The following is a 21,065-nucleotide window of genomic DNA, read 5'->3' on the forward strand; positions in this document are numbered from 1 at the left end:
CCCAATACACTGCCATTTAGTGTATAACTTGCATTTATATTATTTTTGCCAGAGCACATAACCTTGCATTTATCAACATTGAACCTCATTTTCCAGTTTGCTGCCCAGTTTTTCAATTTAGACAAATCACTCTGCAAGGTGGCAGCATCAGTCCACAAAATGTTGTGCAATTTCTCCAGTCAATATGTTCTTTGGCAAATTGTAATCTCTTCAGCAAGAGATGGGACTTCTTGCCAATAGTTTGGCTTCACATAGGTGTCTTCAAATTGTAACAGTATCACAGGTAACTTTAGACCTTCTTTCATCTTCCTGGAGCTGATCATTGGCTGAGTCACTTTGGCTATTCTATCCATTCGAATAGTAGTTTTCAGTTTTCTTTAAGTTTTGGTTGCTATTTTAAAGCATGCGAGATCATTTTAGCAGAGCAGCCTATCTTACAGACAAGCATTTTTAGCTGCGCTCCACTGCATTCCGGTTTCATGCGTTCAGCCGCAGGGGAGCGCAGGAGTAGATGCACTGAATTATTTTCAATGGGGCTGTACTCATACAGACGCATGTAAGTGCGATTGCAGGAAAAATTCAACATGCTGCATCCCAACCTGCGTTTGGCGCGGTACAGCCCCATTGAAAAGAATTCAGTGCGTCTACTCCTGCGCTCCCCTGCGGCTGAACGCATGAAACCGGAACGCAGCTAAAAACACTCTGTAAGAGCCCTAAGGGCAATGACAAGGTGCTATTTGTTGTGTGCATTTTGTCAAGGCTGCAAAATGTGAGAAAATACTTGGACAATACTAAAGGGCATATTTATTAAGGGTCGAATTTCGAATTGAAAAAACTTCTAAAATTAGAACTGAAATTAAGTTGAAGTATTTTTTTGGTTGAATAGGTCAGTTTTCTATCGAAAAGGGCCGAATTCGAATCGAAAGAATATAAGGAATAGCGCATTCGATCGAATTCGGTTTTTCCCCAAAAAAAAAAACATTGATTCAATGGACTCTAAATAGGTTCTAACAGGTCCCCCATAGGCTAAAACAGCAATTCGGCAGGTTTTAGATGGTTAATGGTCGAAGCTGAATTTTTAAAGAGACCGTACATGATAAATTTCGATATTCAAAATTTTTTTTAATTTTAATCTAATTTGGACTATTCCCTAGTCGAAGTACACAAAAAATAGCTCGAAATTCGATTTCTTTTTAATTCGAAAATTCACCTCGACCTTTGATAAATCTGCCCCTTAGTTGATACATTAGGGGTACAGGGTCCTGGAATGCTTATTGTGCACTTAAAAGGGTAGTTCACCTTCCAAACACTTTTTTTCAGCTCACTTGTTTTCAGATTGTTCACCAGAAATACTTTTTTTTCCAATTGCTTTCTATCTTTTATTTTTAACGGTTTTTCCAAAAATTACGTTTAAAGTTTAATGCTCGTGCCTGCTCAGCAGGGACAAAGGTAACTTGTATCAACTAAATGTATCAATTTAGAACAATTAAAGCAGGGGTGCCAAAAGGTTGATCAGGATCTACCAGTAGACCTTTAGCTGGTGATCCGTAGATCTCAAGACACTGTCAACAAACAGCTTGTCTAAATCATTCTTTTCATTCAGATATTTATCATAATAATAATATAATACATTATAAATGATTACATTCTTAAATATAGCAATATAACTTTTCCCATAAATCAATAATATTTAAGCAATACAAAATGCTAACAATTCTATTATGGATGTAGATCATAATGGGACAACATTATGAAAAGTAGACACCACATTAGTAAAATATGGACACTCCTGAGTTAAAGAGTCAGCGACCCCCTCCCAGAGCTGCTTTAGAAGGTGAAAAATAAAACTACACTTCAATATTAGAAGAACAGTCACAAATAGAAAGTCATTGAAAAAAGTCTTTATTTCTGGTGGACAATCAGAAACCAACTGAACTGAAAAAAGTGTTTGAAGGTGAACAACCCCTTTGACCGAAAACTGACCCATTATATGAATATACCTGACCTGGTAAGTAGTATATATCGTTTCAGAGAGAAATAATTCATACACGTTAAATGAAAATACAATTTATTTTTAAAATATATTCACACTTAAAAACGTTAAATGGTTTAAAACAATGACACATGGCACGGGGTAATAAAAACTTGAATATATATAGGATTGATTGATATCCAGCAAGGCAGATTCCAGGGTTCCATTCCAGCCATCACATCCAGAGATTCAATATGGCAGTCAGAATATGCCAGCGACATTTTAAGGCTTCTGTTAATGACAGGACATGTCACTAACAGTGGTGGGAGTCCAAGTCGTGCAACTAAAGCATAAGCACGGCCATTTAAAGCTGAAGTTCATTGGGTTCCAGACTTCTCCTGATTCACCAGCAGCAGTTCTTGGGCTTTCTGACCATTCAGAAGTCTTCCCAAGATATAAAACAGAATTTCGCAGGCAGAACAGTATCTTCCCAACCGGTCAGGGATGTCTTGCATACCTCATCCAAATTTACTTTTATAACGTCATTAAAAAGATTTAGAAAATACTATGTTTTTATATTGGCACATCATCCGTTTCTTTCCTTTATCCAATATCAGTCCACTGTCCTGATCTTCAAGTATTTTGAAAATAATCAGTCGGCACCAGTGAAGTATAGGGCTACCTCGAAGAGTTAAATCTGTTAAAGACAAAATAATTACTTGCATTAACCTGTAACTCATAAAGAATAAGTACTTCTGCAGAATAAATATCTTAATGGGATTCTTATTCTGATTTTCATGCTATAGTTTTTATTTCTAATTTACACTGCAAATAATTCACTCTACAATATAAAAGTTAATTCCTAACCCAACAAGTGTATTTTTTTTAGTTGTAATATTGGTGTGTAGGCTCCATCTCAGGTCATTTTGCCTGGTCATGTGCTTTCAGAAAGAGCCAGCACTTTAGGATGTCACTGCTTTCTGGCAGGCTGTTGTTTCTCCTACTCAATGTAACTGAATGTGTCTCAGTGGGACCTGGAATTTACTATTGAGTGTTGTTCTTAGATCTACCAGGCAGCTGTTATCTTGTGTTAGGGAGCTGCTTTCTGGTTACCTTCCCATTGTTCTGTTGTTAGGCTGCTGGGGGGGGGGGGGGAAAGGGAGGGGGTGATATCACTCCAACTTGCAGTACAGCAGTAAAGAGTGACTGAAGTTTATTAGAGCACAAATGACATGACTGGGCACAGCTGGGAAACGGACAATATGTCTAGCCTCATGTCAGATTTCAAAATTAAATATAAAAAAAAAATCTGTTTGCTCTTTTGAGAATTGGATTTCAGTGTAGAATTCTGCTGGAGCAGCACTATTAACTGATGCGTATCGAAAAAATTTTTTTTCCACATTACAGTATCCCTTTAAAAGAATCTAAAACATGTGGATTTATTATTTATATTGATTAAAAATATCTGCTTCTTTTACTCACGTAATCATTATGTACATGATCTGGTCAGGATGGGTGATGTAAATCCTGGTGAGAGAACACAGAAGAGATTTTATTAATACAAGCAAACAGGGAAGCAGGAGGTCCAAGAGTTTATTTTTAACTCTCCCTCCCAAGTTATTTTTTTTCGCAGGTTCAGAAGTCTAACAAACCTTTCTCCCCACTGATACATTGCTCGATCTTGGAATAAATGGCACAGGAACAGCCACATACTGATCGTCTCCAGCCAAAATATGACCACAACAAACCAGATGGAGGACAGCAGAAAGAATTCACACACCATCTTGTTTCCAGTCCCCTTACCAAATCCAGGCTTTTTCTTCACTTGCCCCCCCAGAGATCCTGAATATTAAAAGATAAAGAGTTAGAAGATTAGTCGCCTATAATTATATGATGCTTGAATTACACCGATCGAGTGGCTGAAGGAACTGGCAGATCAATCTATGTCACCAACGCACATAAATTAGGAACTGGAACTGAATGGGTGACTTAAGCTGCCACAGACGCAAAGATCCAATCGTACGAATCAACAAACGAATCATCGTACGATCGGACTTCCCCATCTCCCGACCTGCCACTAACCATTCACATCAAATTAAGTACAAAAGAACAGATCAGCCGATGTTCTGCCCCTGACAGCAATAGTACGAAAGTTATGTCCGACCAAAGTTAGTGACGAAAAATGTCGGGACTCTCCACACACGGTCCTAAAATCGTATGAATTGAGGATCTTTGTGTCTATGGCCAGCTTAAAGGTGGCCATAGACTCAAAGATCCGCTCGTTTGGCGACATCGCCAAACGAGCGGATCTTTCCCCGATATGCCACTAACTGCATGGCTATATCGGGGGTAATTCGAACGTTCGGCCGTATTACGATGCGCCAAGGGGCTAAAAATCAAACCTTCCCGATCGATATCGTGGCCAGATATCGATCAGGAAGACCCGTCGGAAGCCCCCATACACGGGCAGATAAGCTGTCAAATTGGTCTAAACGACTGATATCAGCAGCTTTATCTGCCTGTGTATGGCCACCTTTAGTCTCAAATACATTAAAGGGATACTGTCATGGGAAAAAAAAAAATTTTTCTTCAAAACATCAGTTAATAATGCTGCAACAGCAGAATTCTGCACTGAAATCTGTTTTTCAAAAGAACAAACGTATTTTTTTATATTTAATTTTGTAATCTGACATAGGGCTAGACATATTGTTAGTTTCCCAGGTGCCCCCAGTCATGTGACTTGTGCTCTGATAAACTTCAGTCACTCTTTACTGCAAGTTGGAGTCATATCACCCCCTCCCTTTCCCCCCAGCAGCCTAACAACAGAACAATGGGAAGGTAACCAGATAACAGCTCCCTAACACAAGATAACAGCTGCATGGTAGATCTAAGAACAGCACTCAATGGTAAAATCCAGGTCCCACTGCCGCACATTCAGTTACATTGAGTAGGAGAAACAACAGCCTGCCAGAAAGCAGTTCCATCCTAAAGTGCTGGATCTTTCTGAAAGCACATGACCAGGCAAAATTACCTGAGATGGCGCCAGGAATGGTTCAGGAATTTAGTTTTATATTGTAGAGTGAATTATTACCAACGTAATTTAGAAATAAAAACAACACCATAAAAATCATGACAGAATCCCTTTAAGTAACTAACCTAAAGTGTTTTTAGTCTTTATTTGATTCCTATTACATTTAAGCATGTGCCCTGAAGCAGTTTGCCTGAAAAGACAAGATCTACACATTTTAAAAGATTGCCCTTTAATTGGGGGGTGCTAATGGGGAGCGAATGCAAACCCTGATACAAGCCTCCTCGAAACACCAAGTACAGAAAGGTTTACCCTAAAGTGAAACATCCACAACAGTGTAATGTCGACTTGGCACTGGCAGGAATATTTTTTGTAATGTTTACAGTGGTGCAATGACTGTAGCGATGGGATCCAATGTTCTATACCAGTCAGACACTGTTTGTAAGGAAATAACATGGTCGCTCTGTGCTTGTGTGGCTTTCTCCCAAAAACATACAGACAGGCTCCATAGTGTGTGTGTGCGAATGAAGCATCATTTTTGTAATGAATAATAACTCCTCAGTCTGACTGAAATTTGTATAGTGAGCTGGGACACTGATTAGAAGCTGTACGGAGCTTGTGGAGTGCTAGCTGCTCCAATGTAGTTGTGTACGTGTTCTTAAAGGACCAGTAACATCAAAAAATTTAATTGTTTTAAAGTAATCAATATATAAAGCAGTGTTGCCCTGCTCTAGTAAAACTGCTGTGTTTGCTTCAGAAACACTACTATTGTTTATATAAATAAGCTGCTGTGTAGCAATGGGGGCAGCCATTCAAAGGAGAAAAGACTCAGGTTACACAGCAGATAAGCTCTGTAGAACATATTGTTAATTATTTAACCTGTGCCATAAAGCCTTTTTTCAGTTTCCGCCATTGCTACACAGCAGCTTATATATATATATATATATATATAAAAAAAAAAAACACAATAGTAGTGTTTCTGAAGCAAACAGGTCAGTTTTACCAGTGCAGGGCAACCGTACATGATATTTTCATTACTTTAAAACACTTTCATTTTTTGATGTTACTGTTCCTTTAAAGGGGTGGTCCACCTTTAAGTTAACTTTTAGTATGTTATAGAATGGCTAATTTTAGTATAGTTTTTGAATTATTTGGATTTTTTTTTTTAAATTCTTTCCATCGTTCAAATGGGGGGGTCACTGACCCCCATCTAAAAAACAAATGCTCTGTAAGGCTACAAATTGTTATTGTTACTTTTTATCACTCCTCTTTCTATTCAGGTCCTCTCCTAGTCATATTCCAGTCTCTTATTCAAAACAGTGCATGGTTGCTAGGGTAAATTGGACCCTAGCAACCAGATTGCAGCTATTGCAAACTGCAGAGCTGCTGAATAAAAAGCCAAATAACTCAAAAACCGCAAATAATAAAAAATGAAAACCAATTGCAAATTGTCTCAGAATATCCCTCTCTAGGTCATACTAACAGTTAATTTAAAGGTGGACAACCCTTTTAATAATTAAAGGCAGATTGCAAAATGTAAGCTTCTTAGGATAAATACACTAAATATGTTTAAACATTACGACAGAGCCTTTGTATATAATACAATACAATCATGCATTCACCAAGTGCACATTGAAATAGACATTTATTTCTGTTTATAAGATCATCCCTGCATCTAGACACACACACACACACACACACACACACAAACATACAAAAACACACACACACACACAAACATACAAAGCACACACACACACAAACATACAAAAACACACACACACACACACACAAACATACAAAGCACACACAAACATACAAAAACACACACACACACACAAACATACAAAGCACACACACACACAAACATACAAAAACACACACACACACACACACACACACACACACACACAAACATACAAAGCACACACACACACAAACATACAAAAACACACACACACACACAAACATACAAAGCACACACACACAAACATACAAAAACACACACACACACACACACACACACACACAAACATACAAAGCACACACACACAAACATACAAAAACACACACACACAAACATACAAAGCACACACACACACACACACAAACATACAAAAACACACACACACAAACATACAAAACACACAAATACACAAACATACAAAACACACACACACACACACACACACACACACACACAATGCTTCCCACGCCTCTAGACATCCCTGTTTACCCCTAATCCCAAATAACATTATATCAGAGTAAAAAAAAAAGGCCAATGCTTTTTGTCGAGCAAGCCGCTCTAGGCAGATGCTGAGCAGTAGCCACTCACCAAGAAAGGGATCCCCGGTGGATCTATGGGGGTACGAAGATCATGCTCCTATTCCAAAGCATATACCTCTGCTCCACAAGAACAAACACTTCCGCCTTAGACCACGCCCCGGTCTATACGATGACGTCACGCCACCAGCGGCTTTTTCTGTTTGTTGTCCCTCAGCTTTGCCTCTTTGGTCACGTACCACGTTGGACGCAGCGGGTGTTATTTACCTTGTAAACAGCGTCTCTGGGTACAGTGTATTCTTTATGAAACAAAAGCTCTGCTATAGGGAAAAAAAATGAATTTGTTCCGGCTCTAAATTTCTACTTTTGAATAGAGTTTGGATCCCTCTCACTTATCAAACACTTCCATCATGTTCTGGGAATAAGTGGTTGAACTGGGCTTTGGCAGCATTATTATATGTTTATATAATAATGCTGCCAAAGATAAAATGGTGTTCAATGTCGTTTAATGGTTTTCTGGCATAAACAGATTTCCATATTTGTTGTAATGCTACTTTTGTGAATTCCCACCACCTGTTCTTGATTTACAATCCTCCATATCGACTCGTCATGAGCTGCATGCTGTAAAAAAAATCCTGCAAGCAAGATAATACTAATAAGATGTCGCTGACAGCATTAAAAAACATATAAAGGGTTAGGCTGCAGTGTTACTGTTATCCATATTTTGTATAGTTTTTTTGTATTTGAGCCTTTATTTTTCTGATTTCCAAAACAGCTGTCAGACTGTAGGTAATTAAACCCTAATAACTCGATCGCAGTTTCATTTATAAGCGTTCAAGCCTACGAAGCAAATAATCTGTTCTTTTGTACTTTATTTGATCGGAATGGTTAGTGGCAGGTCGGGAGATGGGAAAGTCTGATTGTACGATAATTCGTACGTTCGGATCTTTGCGTCTATGGCCAGCTTTCGAAGACTTGGTCCATTACACAGTAGGGCTCTTACTCACGAGCGGTTGTAGCTGCGCTCCCCTGCGTTCCATTTTTCTGTGTTCAGCCGCAGGGGAGCGCAGGAATAGACGCATTACATTTTTTCCAATGGGGCTGTACTCACACAGGCGCGTGTAGGCGCCGAACGCAGGTTGAGACGCAACATGCTGCATTTTTCCTGCGTTCGGCGCCTACACGCGCCTGTGTGAGTACAGCCCCATTGGAAAAATGTAATGCGTCTATTCCTGCGCTCACCTGCGGCTGAACGCAGAAAAATGGAACGCAGGGGAGCGCAGCTACAACCGCTCGTGAGTAAGAGCCTTAAGGATTATCTGTTCTATTTATTTGTAGGCACTGATTAGACAGCTGAAAGCTTGAAAAAAAAAATATATAACTGAGCCCTTAAAAAGAAGACAATCTGTTTTCCAGCTCAGAAACAAGAGGAAATTATATTTTAGCAGCATACCAAACGTAATGCCCTAAATTAAAAAAAAAATACAGGAGTCATAGTGAAAAAGTATCTCAGATTAGACAAAGCTGGCAGTGGAAAAGAAGGGAGATAATACAGTAGAACCATTCACTCCCTGTTGCCCTGCAGAGGTAAAGTTACTGTGCCAGCCCACATTGCACCGAGGGAAAAGGTCACTGTCTTTGTTGGATTCTTCCACTCCTTGAAAAGATATGACTAATTGTTTGGTTATCAATATAATGAGTTCAGCGCACACAAACTGTACAGATAGAGGATTTATAGCAGTAAGAATGGCATGGATTAAGGGTGTAACCAACTAATACAATTCCAATTCCAAGAGAAATATAGTTGTTATTTATCTATTTTGTACTTGCACCCAGTGTTTAAGGGCGGTGGCACACGTAAAGATTTGGGGAGATTAGTCACCCATTGACAAATCTTCTCTTCTTCAGGCCACTAATCTCCCCAAAATGCCTTCCCGCCGGCAAGAACACAAATCGGTACTGGGATGGCAAACGAAAGAGGCAGCTTCGGAAATGTATGCCATCCCGCCGGCGAATTGTATTCTTGCCAGCGGGAACCATTTTGGGGAGATTAGTCGCCCAAAGTAAGGGGGGTTTTGTCGCTGGGCGACTAATCTCCCTGTCTGACAATACCGTAAAGGGGTTGTCCACCTTCCAAACACTTTTTTCAGTTCAGTTGTTTTCAGATTGTTCCCCATAAACAAATACTTTTTTTGGTTGCTTTCCATCTGTTATTTCTCTGGTTTTCCCAAAACTGAAGTTTAAATTTTAATGTTCGTGTCTCCAGTGTTTCAGTCTGGCAGCTCATTGATCCAGGAGCATCTGAACTGTTGGGGTTGGATGGCTTTTTAGCAAGTGAGGGTTATGGGGTTATACAGGGTTATGGGAGATAGCTCATAGTACAAGTTGATCCAGGGACTGGTCCGATTGCCATTTTGGAGTCAGGAAGGAATTTTTCGCCCTCTGAGGCAAATTGGAGAGGCTTCAGATGGGTTTTTGCCTTCCTCTGGATCAACTGGCAGATAGGTAGTTAATAAAAAAAAAAAAAAAAGGTTGAACTCTTTTTTCAACCTAACTTACTATGTTACTATGTTACTAATTTGCTGCATTTAAGTTGATACAATCAGTTGATACAATTCTCAGCAGCATCTGTGGAATATTAGAAACTATTGTATCAATTCTAACAGCTGCCTGTAATGAAACTGAGGGATTCTGCACAGCAGGTCTAAAGATAACAAATGTATCAACTAAATGTATCAATTTAGAACAGTTAAAGAGTCGCGACCCCCTCCCAGAGCTGCTTTAGATGGTGAAAAATGAAACTTTACACTTCAATATTATAAACGGTCACAAATAGAAAATAGAAAGTAATTGGAAAAAGTCTTTATTTCTGGTGAACTGTCTGAAACCAACTGAACTATAAAAAAAAAGCATTTGACGGTGAACAACCGCTTTAAACACATGGAAATGCACAGGGATCTAGCAACTTCTATGCTCCCACGGCATCTTGAAAAGTTTAGTAGCTAGTTTTTTTCTCTTTTACTGTAAAATTGGACTTAAAATATATCTGTGCTATCAGGGCCGGATTTCAGCAGCAGGCACCCTAGGACGCACAGTCCTAGCGCACGCCGCCGGCACCACTCTAGCTAGAGCAGACGCACCGGAGCACTAGGGAGCTGCACGTCCACTTCCAACTTGCTACCCTAGGCCTGGGCCTTTGTGGCCTCGCCACAAATCCGGACCTGTGTGCTATCATCTTATACTATGTACATACATACTGTATATGAGTCCTTTGTTATAGGACTTGAGTGTCTAAAGGGGTGTCTATTGAAATACATGCTTCAGACTTGGCCCAGAAGGTATATGTTCCAAGGCAAGGGCTTTCTCTCAATCAACCTTCAACCACTCGCCAACTGCACCCATGTACGCACCTACTCCCCGGTAGCAAGCTTCCTTGCTGGTCTCATTAGTGCTCCTGACTAAAGGGCAAGTGAGCATGATCCTTCTGCTTGTTACATTATTGCTGGGGTTTAATCATTTTAAAATTGTCCCAGAGCTCCTGAATAAAGGGAAATTTTTCTCCACCTTAGTGTAATGTATCGTGTAGCTGAGAAGTAGCTTGTGTGACCCTACACAAACACACAAACAGTATTGTTAAATATTTCTGATCATTTTACTGGCTAATAACGTTTTCTAGCAGTGTTGTCCCTTAACTGAGCCTCTTTATTCAGCTTTATTTAGGATAATGCCGTCTCTGTGTAATCGCAGGTAGCAATGCCCAGCCAACCCTCTATTTGAGGAATGTGATGTTTGTAAACCATCTGAGAATGGAAGCATACTACCAGACAGTGTGCTGTGCCTTATTTTTGGTGATTACTATTTGCCTACACGGTTAAATATTGATCCCGTCTGACAGTTATTCATTGTATGCCAACTGTGTGATGAACAGTGCTGCATACAAACTTATATAATATAGAGAAAAATAGAAGAAAGAAAAAGAAAAAAAAGGCAAAGAAAATCATATATGGGGGCTTAGGGTAATATTCAAGTAACATATCTAAAAGGGGGGTCAGGTGTTGTGTCAAATACAGTGTGAGTCAACTTTCAGGGAAGCAGGAGAACCAGGAACTCCATGTCTCAATATATTTCAGGTAATATTTTGAGATATCTGAGTATCTCTTGTTATTTACAACTGATCGTTATTCATGTTTTATATGAATACCATTTGCTAGTCTAAGTTCCAGTGTTATAGAAGGTGAGCATTATCCCATTTTAATCATTGTTTATATGTACCTGATGTAGTTCCCAATAAATGATTTATCTCCCTGAATGATGTCTGCACATTTGCACAATAATCTGCCTGTCTCTACAGACTGTAACCAGATATTTTTAGCTATGTTGGAAATAACACCTGGTTGATTCGTGTTTCTCTGCATACCTCCAACAAGAAACAACTCCACCCCTCTCCCCCACCTAAATCTCATTCCAGATCATAGTCCATGGCACACCCATCTCTGAAATGCCAGCTCCCAAAGCGAGTAACAGCAATTACGCTCTGCATCCCTCCCAGGCAACACTCACCATGGACTTCAACTTGGCTGCAGGTAAAGAATTACAACCTGCTCTTCTATCTGCTGCATATCTCTTCAACGTTTATTCCTGTTTAAAAATATGTACATTACTTATTGCTTGTTTTCTAATATCTGGTCTACATGGCCATTTTCTTACCCGTGACAAGTTTATGTTTCAGGGCAAAAAATGCACTGATTGTAATGAAACGATGGGCTGTAACGTCTTCAAACAATGTTTTTTTATTTGGGACAGTTTCTCTAGTTTCTCGACTGTAGTAATAAGAGTGACATGTCGAAAAATGCTATCCCTATTGGGGTAAAGGGAACTAAATATAGTGAAATGTCCATTCCTAAACTTGTTCTGATGACACTGACATGATCATGGGTCAATTGCTAAAGACTGAAATATATTAGACACGGTGCCATATCAGTTTAAACTACAGCTAAAGAATTTTGGCAATGCCATGTTTAATTGCCATATCAATTCAATTCTTACATGTTTAGGGAACTGTGCTTCTTCCTGGGGCCAAAGTATATTACTGTCAGTGGCATATTTATGGGTCAGTCCCATTTAATCCTACTGTTGAATTATAAGAATGTTTTTATCAATAAATAGATATTTATTGATTTTATGTCATTCCCTTTTAATATCAAGCTGAATTAAGTGCATTTATACAACAAAAGAAATAATAATAATATAGTGAATAAAGTACCCCCTCTTGTAAAATATAAGGATATTAGAAGTTACTGAGGCGTTTCATGACCATATAAAAACACGAGGCGAAGGCCGAGTGTTTTTATACAGGTTGTGGAACTCCGTGGTAACTTCTACTATCCTCATAGTTTGCAACTGGGGGTACTTTATTTATTATAATACACAAGTTTCAGTGAGTCATGTGACAGAAATGACATCAGAACTCACTGTTTATAACTGATGACATCAGAACTCACCGTTTATAAGGATATAATTTACAGGATATTCATGGCTTTTGTGTATTATATAGTGAATAAAGTACCCCCTTTTGTAAAATATAGGGATATTATAAGTTACCGAGGAGTTTCATGACCATATAAAAACACGAGGCCGAAGGCCGAGTGTTTTTATACAGGTCATGGAACTCCGAGGTAACTTCTAATATCCTCATATTTTACAACTGGGGGTACTTTATTTATTATAATACACAAATTTTAGTGAGTAATGTGACAGAAATGACATCACTACTCACTGTTTATAACTGATGACATCACTACTCACCGTTTATAAGGATATAATTTACAGGATATTCATGGCTTTTGTGTATTATAAAGAGATTCTGTCATGATCATCAGGCCTCAACGCGCTATCTTCAACGGTAATGCAGAAAACACATTTCGTGGCTCTCTGCCTCTTCATTAGAAGCTTCAGATGAAGTGGCAGAGAGCCACGAAACGCGTTAAGCGGGCAGCCCCTATGGGAGATATGCTGCTGTGAATTCTAATGGATGTTTAGTACATTTTGGATTTTTTAATCTGATATCCTGGCTCTACAGTGCTCCATTTTTCTACATAAATTTCGTCTTGTGTGACTGCAGGGCTGTGATTCTCTGCACTGTGCTTCTGGCAGGGATTATTAGGACACGCCCACCCCTCATTGCCTGCCCCTCCTCTACGCCGTAGGCATTTGTGTTTTTTGAGTTATTTTGCTGTCTATTCAATAGCTCTCCAGTTTGCAATGTCAGCAATCTCTTTGCTAGGGTCCAAATTACCCTTGTAACCACGTATTGATTTGAATGAATATATGGAATATGAATAGGGGAGGGTCTGAATAGAAAGCCGAGTAAAAAAAAAAAAAAAGTAGCAGTAACAATAAATTTGTTGCCTTACAGAGCATTTGTTTTTAGATGGGGGTCAGTGACCCCCATTTGAAAGCTGGAAAGAGTCAGAAGAGAAATGCAAATAATTCAAAAACTATACAAAATAAATAATAAAATATAACTTAAAGGTGAACCACCCCTTTTAAGGAATTGTACAGTATAAAAATACAAACTGGGTAAATAGGCTGTGCAAAATAAAACATTTTTCTAATATAGTTAGTTAGCCAAAAATGTAATGTATAAATACTAAAATGACTGGATGTCTAACATAATAGCCAGAACACTACTTCCTGAGGGGGGCACATGGGCCATACCAGTTGCTTTTGAATCTGAGCTGAATGCTGAGGGTCAATTACAAACTCACTGAACAGAAATGTACCATGTGCCCCCCCTTCAAGTCACTGACTAACTCAGAGTTATAGAGCTGAAAAGCAGGAAGTAGTGTTCTGGCTATTATGTTACACATCCAGTCACTCCAGCCTTTATACATTACATTTTTGGCTTAATAACTATATTAGAATTTTTTTTTTATTTTGCACAGCCTATTTATTTACCCAGTTTTTATTTTTACACTGAACTGTTCCTTTAACTAACATCAAAAAAATGGGATCTGAGATTATTTCATAATGTGACAGGTCCCCTTTAACACACTGTAGAGGCATCAAGGTGAATTTTAAAGTTATGTTAATGTATATGAATGAGTTACAAGATCTTACTTGCAGCCTGCAACTTTGTACTAGATTTGCCATAGGCTCTAATTTACTACCTGCCTTCTTTTGTTGGTGCTATGCAAATGACGTGTGATGCTAATACAATGATCCTCCCCATTCACTATACTCTCAATAAATTAGAAATCAGAACTCATCTGCAGATGCCATTTTTTTATTATACAAAAACTGAGGATGAAGGGGCAGAGCCTGATGATGTCAATCACCATGGATCAAACTTTTAATTATAACTGAAATGAAGTTAGTTGATAATAGTCTGCATTTCTCTGCCACTGAGGCAGAAGGGAATCCTGTTCATCTCACCCATTTGGAATAAATGCACCACTGTATCAAAACTCATTCAATACATTATACTGTATATAAGCAATAAAGAATAGTGCAGTGAAGCTGAGCTTTTATATAAACTCTCTCTTCACAGCCGTGGACCCCAAAAAATGTCAAGTGACTCCAAAACAGCCTTGTCATGGAGATGTGAAACATGATCATAAGCATGGACCCCATGGACACGGAGGACATGGAAGTAAACACTGCAAGGGCCATAAGGTACCGAAATCACCGCTATTTATTACACCAAAGGTTGTGCTATAATGAAAGTTTGTGATTCCCCACAGCACTTGAAAGACATGAAGTGCCAACATATTTTACAGCACTTTCCAGTAATGATTTGGCAAACTTATACAAACGGATACACTTTTCTGCTGCTTCCAAAAGTTTAAAGTAATTGTTCAGTATACAAATAAAAACTGGATAAATAGATACTGTAGTGTTTCTAATATAGTTAGTTAGGCAAAAATGTAATGTATAAAGGCTGGAGTGACTGGATGTCTAACATAATAGCCAGAACACTACTTCCTGTAGTGATGTGCAGGCTGGCCCGATACCTGCGGGTTGGGGCCGACCTCACACGCTTCTTCGCGGTTGCCATCGTCAAATGCCGGCTTCCGACTTCTGGGTTCGTCTTCTATAGAAGATGCACCTGCTCACACCTGTCCCTTTTGTGACATCCGCAGGGTCTATAAAAGCAACCCAGAAGCGAGGATACGTCGGGTTAGGGTCGGGTGTGGGTCAGCGAAATCCCGACTCGCACATCACTAACTACCTGCTTTTCAGCTCTCTTGGTGTCCACTGATTGGTTACCAGGCAGTAACCAATCAGTGACTTGGGGGAGGGCCACATGGGTCATAACTGTGAATCTGAGCTGAATGCTGAGGATCAATTGCAAACTCACTGAACAGTTATGTCCCATGTGGCCCCTCTTTAAGTCGCTGACTAACTCAGAGTTAGAGAGCTGAAAAGCAGGAAGTAGTGTTCACTTCTATTAAGTTACATATGTATATAAATCAAAAGCATGCACAACATCTCACTTAAAACATTTATTTGTGCAATTCAAACTACAATTCACATAAGCCTTCAATGGCATGACAACATTACACACCACAGTGCAGTGTCTCCCCCCCAGTCTGCCTACCTTATGTTCAGCCACACCCTCCTGACGTGTTTCGCGCTATTGGGTGCTGTCTGTTGATTTATAGACAATATGTGATATTGGACCTGTGCACAGCTCTCACTGGGAGATAGCATACACCCCTTAAACCTAAATTGTGTGGATTATTATGTTAGATATCCAGTAACTCTTTATCCAGCTACAGTCTTTATACATTTATCTATATTATAAACATTTTTTATTTTGGACAGGCTAATTATTTATACAGTTTTTCTTTAAACACGGAACTTTTCCTTTAAACTTTGCAGTAGATGGGACTGGAATGGAAGTGAATGAAGAAAAAGATGTAATAGCACCATCTAGTGTAGAAAGACAAATATTCTATTCAAAAGTAATTGATGTTAAACGCCACTGCTCGCTTGGGCTAGATTTTGGCTGGAAAATGAGCTAAAAAAAAAGTGGGTAAGGTTATAGACATGATGTAAGACATGATATGTGACAGATTCAAGAGGGTCTTGAATGTTCTTTCAGGAGTTTTGTCAGGCACACGAGAGCCAGGGATTTCTTTGATGTCACCATAGTTTTATATTGCAGGACTTATTAATCTCTCAAAATGTATAGGCCTATAAAAGAAACCATTTTTTATCACTGAAATCTTATTTTATACTGCGGCAGGGTGACCATGGACATTCTAGCAGTGATTCCAGCAGCTCAAGCAGCTCCAGTGGAAGTGAATGTGAGGGAAAGGTAAGTACAAGATACAATTGTACTAGTAAAAATACGGAGCCTCCATAAGTATTGGGACAGTTAGGTCAAAATTGGTATTCAAAATTTGTATAATCAAGCAACTTTGATCTGACAGGTGAAAAAAAATCACACAAAGCTGGCATTCCCCATATTTTTCAAAGGCAGCAGTAGGGGGAGAAATTGGGTATTACGATTAAGGGTAGGTACAGTGTGTGGGTAATGAGCTGTTCTTTCTGCTGCAGCCCCATGGAGAAGGCCACACACACAAGAAGAAGGAAAAGAAGCAGCACAAGGAGAAAAAGCCCAAAGACAAGAAAGAAAAAAAGGAAAAAAAGGAGAAAAAGGAACACAAAGATAAAAAGCACTAAACTTAGGCAGCACAATGAATGGGGCACTGAAACCGAAATACACATTGATTTATATGAAATAACTTCTTTTAACATTTACAAATATACATGAACTTACTGCACCACAAGCCTAATCAAACAAATAATTTATGCTTTCAAAGTTGGCTACAGGGGGTCACCATCTTGTAACTTTGTGAAACATCTCTGCAAGACTAAGACTGTGCACATGCTCAGTGTGGTCTGGGCTGCTTAGGGATCGTCATAAACAAAGCTGCTTGAGTTCTGCATGGCTGGGAAGTAAGGCGGGGGCTCCCCCTGCTGTTCATAAGTATGATTGTTTCCCTGATCAGCAGTTAGGGACCATCTGACAATTCCTATCCACAGCAGTAAATGAAGGGAGAATTTCACTGCATACAGTCAGGTTTCTTATAAAAACGGTACACATTTTTTAATTAAGGTAAATCGGAGATTTAAAGGGCATGTAAAGGCAAAAAATAAAATCCCATTTTACTTTCTTTAATGAAAAAAAAACCTATCTCCAATATACTTTAATTGAAAAATGTGTACCGTTTTTATAAAAAACCTGACTTTATGCAGTGAAATTCTTCTTTCATTTACTGCTGTGGATAGGAATTGTCAGACGGTCCCTAACTGCTGAGCAGAGAAACAATCATACTTATGAACAGCAGGGGGAGCCCCTGTTTAACATAGTTACAAGATGTTGTGGTGGTGGTGACCCCCTGTAGCCAACTTTGAAAGCATAAATCATTTGTTTGATTAGGCTTGTGGTGCAGTAAGTTCATGTTTATGTTTAGTATACAAAATACAGCAGTTCTAGCCTTATTCTATTTTAGACGTTACTTTCCCTTTAAGTTCACTTTTACTACGTCATAAATGGACCTATTCTAATTAAATCTGAATTAATCCTCATTATTTAATCTGTATGGTTTTGGAATTATTCATGCTCTTTTTCTGCCCATTTTCAGTCTGCAAGTGATAATGAAACTGAACTAAAATCTAGATGTAGGGGGGTCACTGAACCCAGTATTGACTGAGGATTTAAATGAATTGATATCCCTGAATAAACTTCATCATGTTCCTTTGGTCACAATGTTTTATGCTTTCTAATAACCTTCTTTTCGTAACCACCATTTGAACTTCTTTCTATGTATCTCTGTTTTGTTCAAAAACTTAAATAAAATACACGCTGGGGAAAAATATATTAATAGGATTGTTTTTTATTGATCCTCGTTCTGTCTAGCCCATCTTCAGTCCCTGTGTGGCTTCCTAAATTCTGCCTGGTTGCTAGGGCAAATAAGCTCCAGCAACCAAACAACAACTAAAGGGACTAAAAGGATATACCAATTTGTAATAGGAGAAAAGAAGTAAAACCCCCTTCTTTCCAAACACCCAACCAATTATTTACTGACCAGTGCTTTTGTGTGATAAATATCTTATTTATTTTCAGGTGCAATTAATTAATAAGTTATCAGCTACTCAATTAATTGTGAATAATATTAAAAGTGCTTGTGCTTCCACTTGATTGCGTATTGAAACGCCTAAAGGACAAGTAAAGGCAAAAAAATAAAATCCCATTTTTAGTTTCTTTAATGAAAAAGAACCCTTTCTCCAATATATTTTAATTTAAAAATGTGTACCGTTTTTATAAGAAACCTGACTGTATGCAGTGAAATTCTTCCTTCATTTACTGCTGTGGATAGGAATTATCAGATGGTCCCTAACTGCTGATCAGGGAAACAATCATACTTATGAACAGCAGGGGGAGCCCCCGCCTTACTTCCCAGCCATGCAGAACTCAAGCAGCTTTGTTTATGATGATCCCTAAGCAGCCCAGACCACACTGAGCATGTGCAGGGTCAGGCAAAGATGTTTAACAAAGTTACAAGATGGTGACCCCCCTGAAAGCATAAATCATTTGTTTGATTAGGCTTGTGGTGCAGTAAGTTTATGTTTATGTTTAGTATACAAAATACAACATTTCTAGCCTTATTCTATTTTAGACTTTCCTTGTCCTTTAAGGGCTCTTACAGACAAAGCGTTTTTACCTGCGCTCCCCTGCGTTCCGCTTTTCTGCGTTCAGCCGCAGGGGATCGCAGGAATAGACGCATTACATTTTTTCCAATGGGGCTGTACTCACACAGGCGCGTGTAGGCACCGAACGCAGGTTGAGACGCAACATGCTGCATTTTTCCTGCGTTCGCCGCCTACACGCGCCTGTGTGAGTACAGCCCCATTGGAAAAATGTCATGTGTCTATTCCTGCGCTCCCCTGCGGCTGAACGCAGCCATCTGTAAGAGCCCTAAAAATGCTTTGTGCTAAATAAATAAATATAACAATTCATTAATTAGAATTAAATTAATCATGAATCAATCACATATGAAATTAATACAATTAAAGTGCTGGTGCTGAAACTAATTGCAATCTCAGATTGCCAGTGTGCAAAAAGTTAATTATAATTGGTTTTATAAAAAAAACAGCAGAAGCTGTTGGGTGTTGGAAAATTAATTAAAATTAGTTTATGAGTTAAAAGAGTGAAGAATAAGGGGCAGATTTATCAAGGGTCGAGGTGAAAATTTGAATTAGAAAAATCTGAATATTCAAGCTAATTTCTGTGTACTTTGACTAGGGAATAGTCCAAATTCAATTTGAATTAAAAATTCAACTTCAACCATTCACCCTCTAAACCTGCCAAATTGCTGTTTTAGCCTATGGGGGACCTTCTAGAACCAATTTGGAGTCAATTGGTCTACTTTGAAAAATCAAAGTTTTTTTGGAAAAACTTTGAATCGAATTTGAATGATTGTGCCGTTGCTTCGATTCATACAATTGGAATTCGAAAGAAAATGGCAAATTCACCCGGAAAAAAAAACTTCGGGTTGGTTTTTTTTTAATCGAAATTCAAAGTTATGGGAGTTCCCATTACTTCGAAATTTGACCCTTGATAAATCTGCCCTTAAGTGTTTGGTTGCATTTGGGGTATCTTTTTGGAACTTTGTTTTCTAGGATCCCATAATTAGTATAAGCAGGAGAAACAGGGTGCTCAGTCATTGTTTCTTCGAATTTTCTTCCATCCTGTTTTAGGTTTCTTCACCTTTGAAGGATTAGGGTTGGTCTATATATATTTATTTTTAAGTTTTTATTAATGCTTAAACAGTTACAACAAAAAATAAAACAGATTAGATGAGTAAGAAGAGATGAATAGGACAGAGATAAGTAAGGCTAAGTAAGCATTTGCGAGTCATATCTATTTATACAGACTGGCCAAGCCAAGTGTTCCAAATTGCATTAAACTTAGCTGGGCATCCTCTAGACAAGTAGACCAATTTTTGTTTGGGTAACATGTCATTAATTAGTTTTTTCCAGAGGGTCAATGCTGGAGCAGATGTGGATTTCCATGTCACCAGTATGGCTTTCTTTACATAGAACAATAACTGGAGGTAACATAACCGCTGGTGTGACGAGAGACACAAGTCTTCCAGAACGCAGAGTAAACATACTTTCTGACATTGGATGTTGGCGAGGGCCAGTTTCTCATCAAAATTGCCTGATGACTGGGCATTCCCAAAAGACGTGAAGGAAAGTGCCCACCGCTAAGATGCATTTGGGACATGTATCTGGTATCTGGGGGTACAGCTTGGCCAGCCTGTGAGGTGTTAGGTAGGTCCAGTTAATGAATTTACTTGGATAAGCCTGTCACTGACTTGTTTTAAGGCATCTACCCACATTTCATCCTCCGGGTCTGATAATTCGCTCTGCCACTTCCCTTTAGTCTTAGCCAATGGATCACGGTTAGCTTGTCACAGCAGAGTATAGAATCAGGACAGTGATTTTTTTAAGTCCGGTCTATGAAGGCAGGCTTCCAGGGAAGTCTCAGATACCTGCAGTGGTCTGGCTGGAAACTGGGTGTAGAAGGCATGTCTAAGTTGTAAATAGCAGGAGACAGCCAAAAGACTTCTCTAAGAGTTACAAAGTGATTTAAATCCACATCTGTTACTATGTCCCTTAATATTTTAATATCTTTGTCTGCCCATTGAGGGATGGTCTATATTTTTATAAGCATATTCCACTGTGGTGGCAGATGAAGACTGGAAC

General features: G+C 38.9%; 1 protein-coding gene and 1 long non-coding RNA gene across 2 annotated transcripts; one reads left to right on the plus strand and one right to left on the minus strand.

Moving 5' to 3' along the window:
• Nucleotides 1–2,051: 2,051 nt before the first annotated feature.
• On the minus strand, nucleotides 2,052–7,490 carry LOC108700255. The gene is made up of 4 exons (XR_001932969.2): nucleotides 7,336–7,490; nucleotides 3,625–3,814; nucleotides 3,455–3,499; nucleotides 2,052–2,669 (listed from the first exon to the last, which is right to left on the minus strand). It is a non-coding gene; the product is annotated as an uncharacterized LOC108700255 (long non-coding RNA).
• Nucleotides 7,491–11,735: 4,245 nt separating this feature from the next.
• Nucleotides 11,736–17,093, plus strand: c19orf33.S (chromosome 19 open reading frame 33 S homeolog). Its single transcript, XM_018233294.2, has 4 exons — nucleotides 11,736–11,866; nucleotides 14,833–14,957; nucleotides 16,534–16,605; nucleotides 16,848–17,093. The coding sequence occupies exons 1-4, from the start codon at nucleotides 11,782–11,784 to the stop codon at nucleotides 16,971–16,973; spliced, it is 408 nt and encodes a 135-aa protein (XP_018088783.1). The 5' UTR covers nucleotides 11,736–11,781; the 3' UTR covers nucleotides 16,974–17,093.
• Nucleotides 17,094–21,065: the final 3,972 nt, after the last annotated feature.

This window comes from Xenopus laevis, chromosome 8S (assembly GCF_017654675.1).
Source record: "Xenopus laevis strain J_2021 chromosome 8S, Xenopus_laevis_v10.1, whole genome shotgun sequence".
Classification (NCBI taxonomy): Eukaryota; Metazoa; Chordata; class Amphibia; order Anura; family Pipidae; genus Xenopus; species Xenopus laevis.

Bases quoted from the DNA above. Each gene is read 5' to 3' on its own strand.
- c19orf33.S (XM_018233294.2), top strand. From the start codon at position 11,782: ATGCCAGCTCCCAAAGCGAGTAACAGCAATTACGCTCTGCATCCCTCC. The intron at 11,867-14,832 runs GTAAAGAATTAC...CTCTCTTCACAG, and splicing joins GGACTTCAACTTGGCTGCAG to CCGTGGACCCCAAAAAATGT. The intron at 16,606-16,847 runs GTAAGTACAAGA...TTTCTGCTGCAG, and splicing joins GAAGTGAATGTGAGGGAAAG to CCCCATGGAGAAGGCCACAC.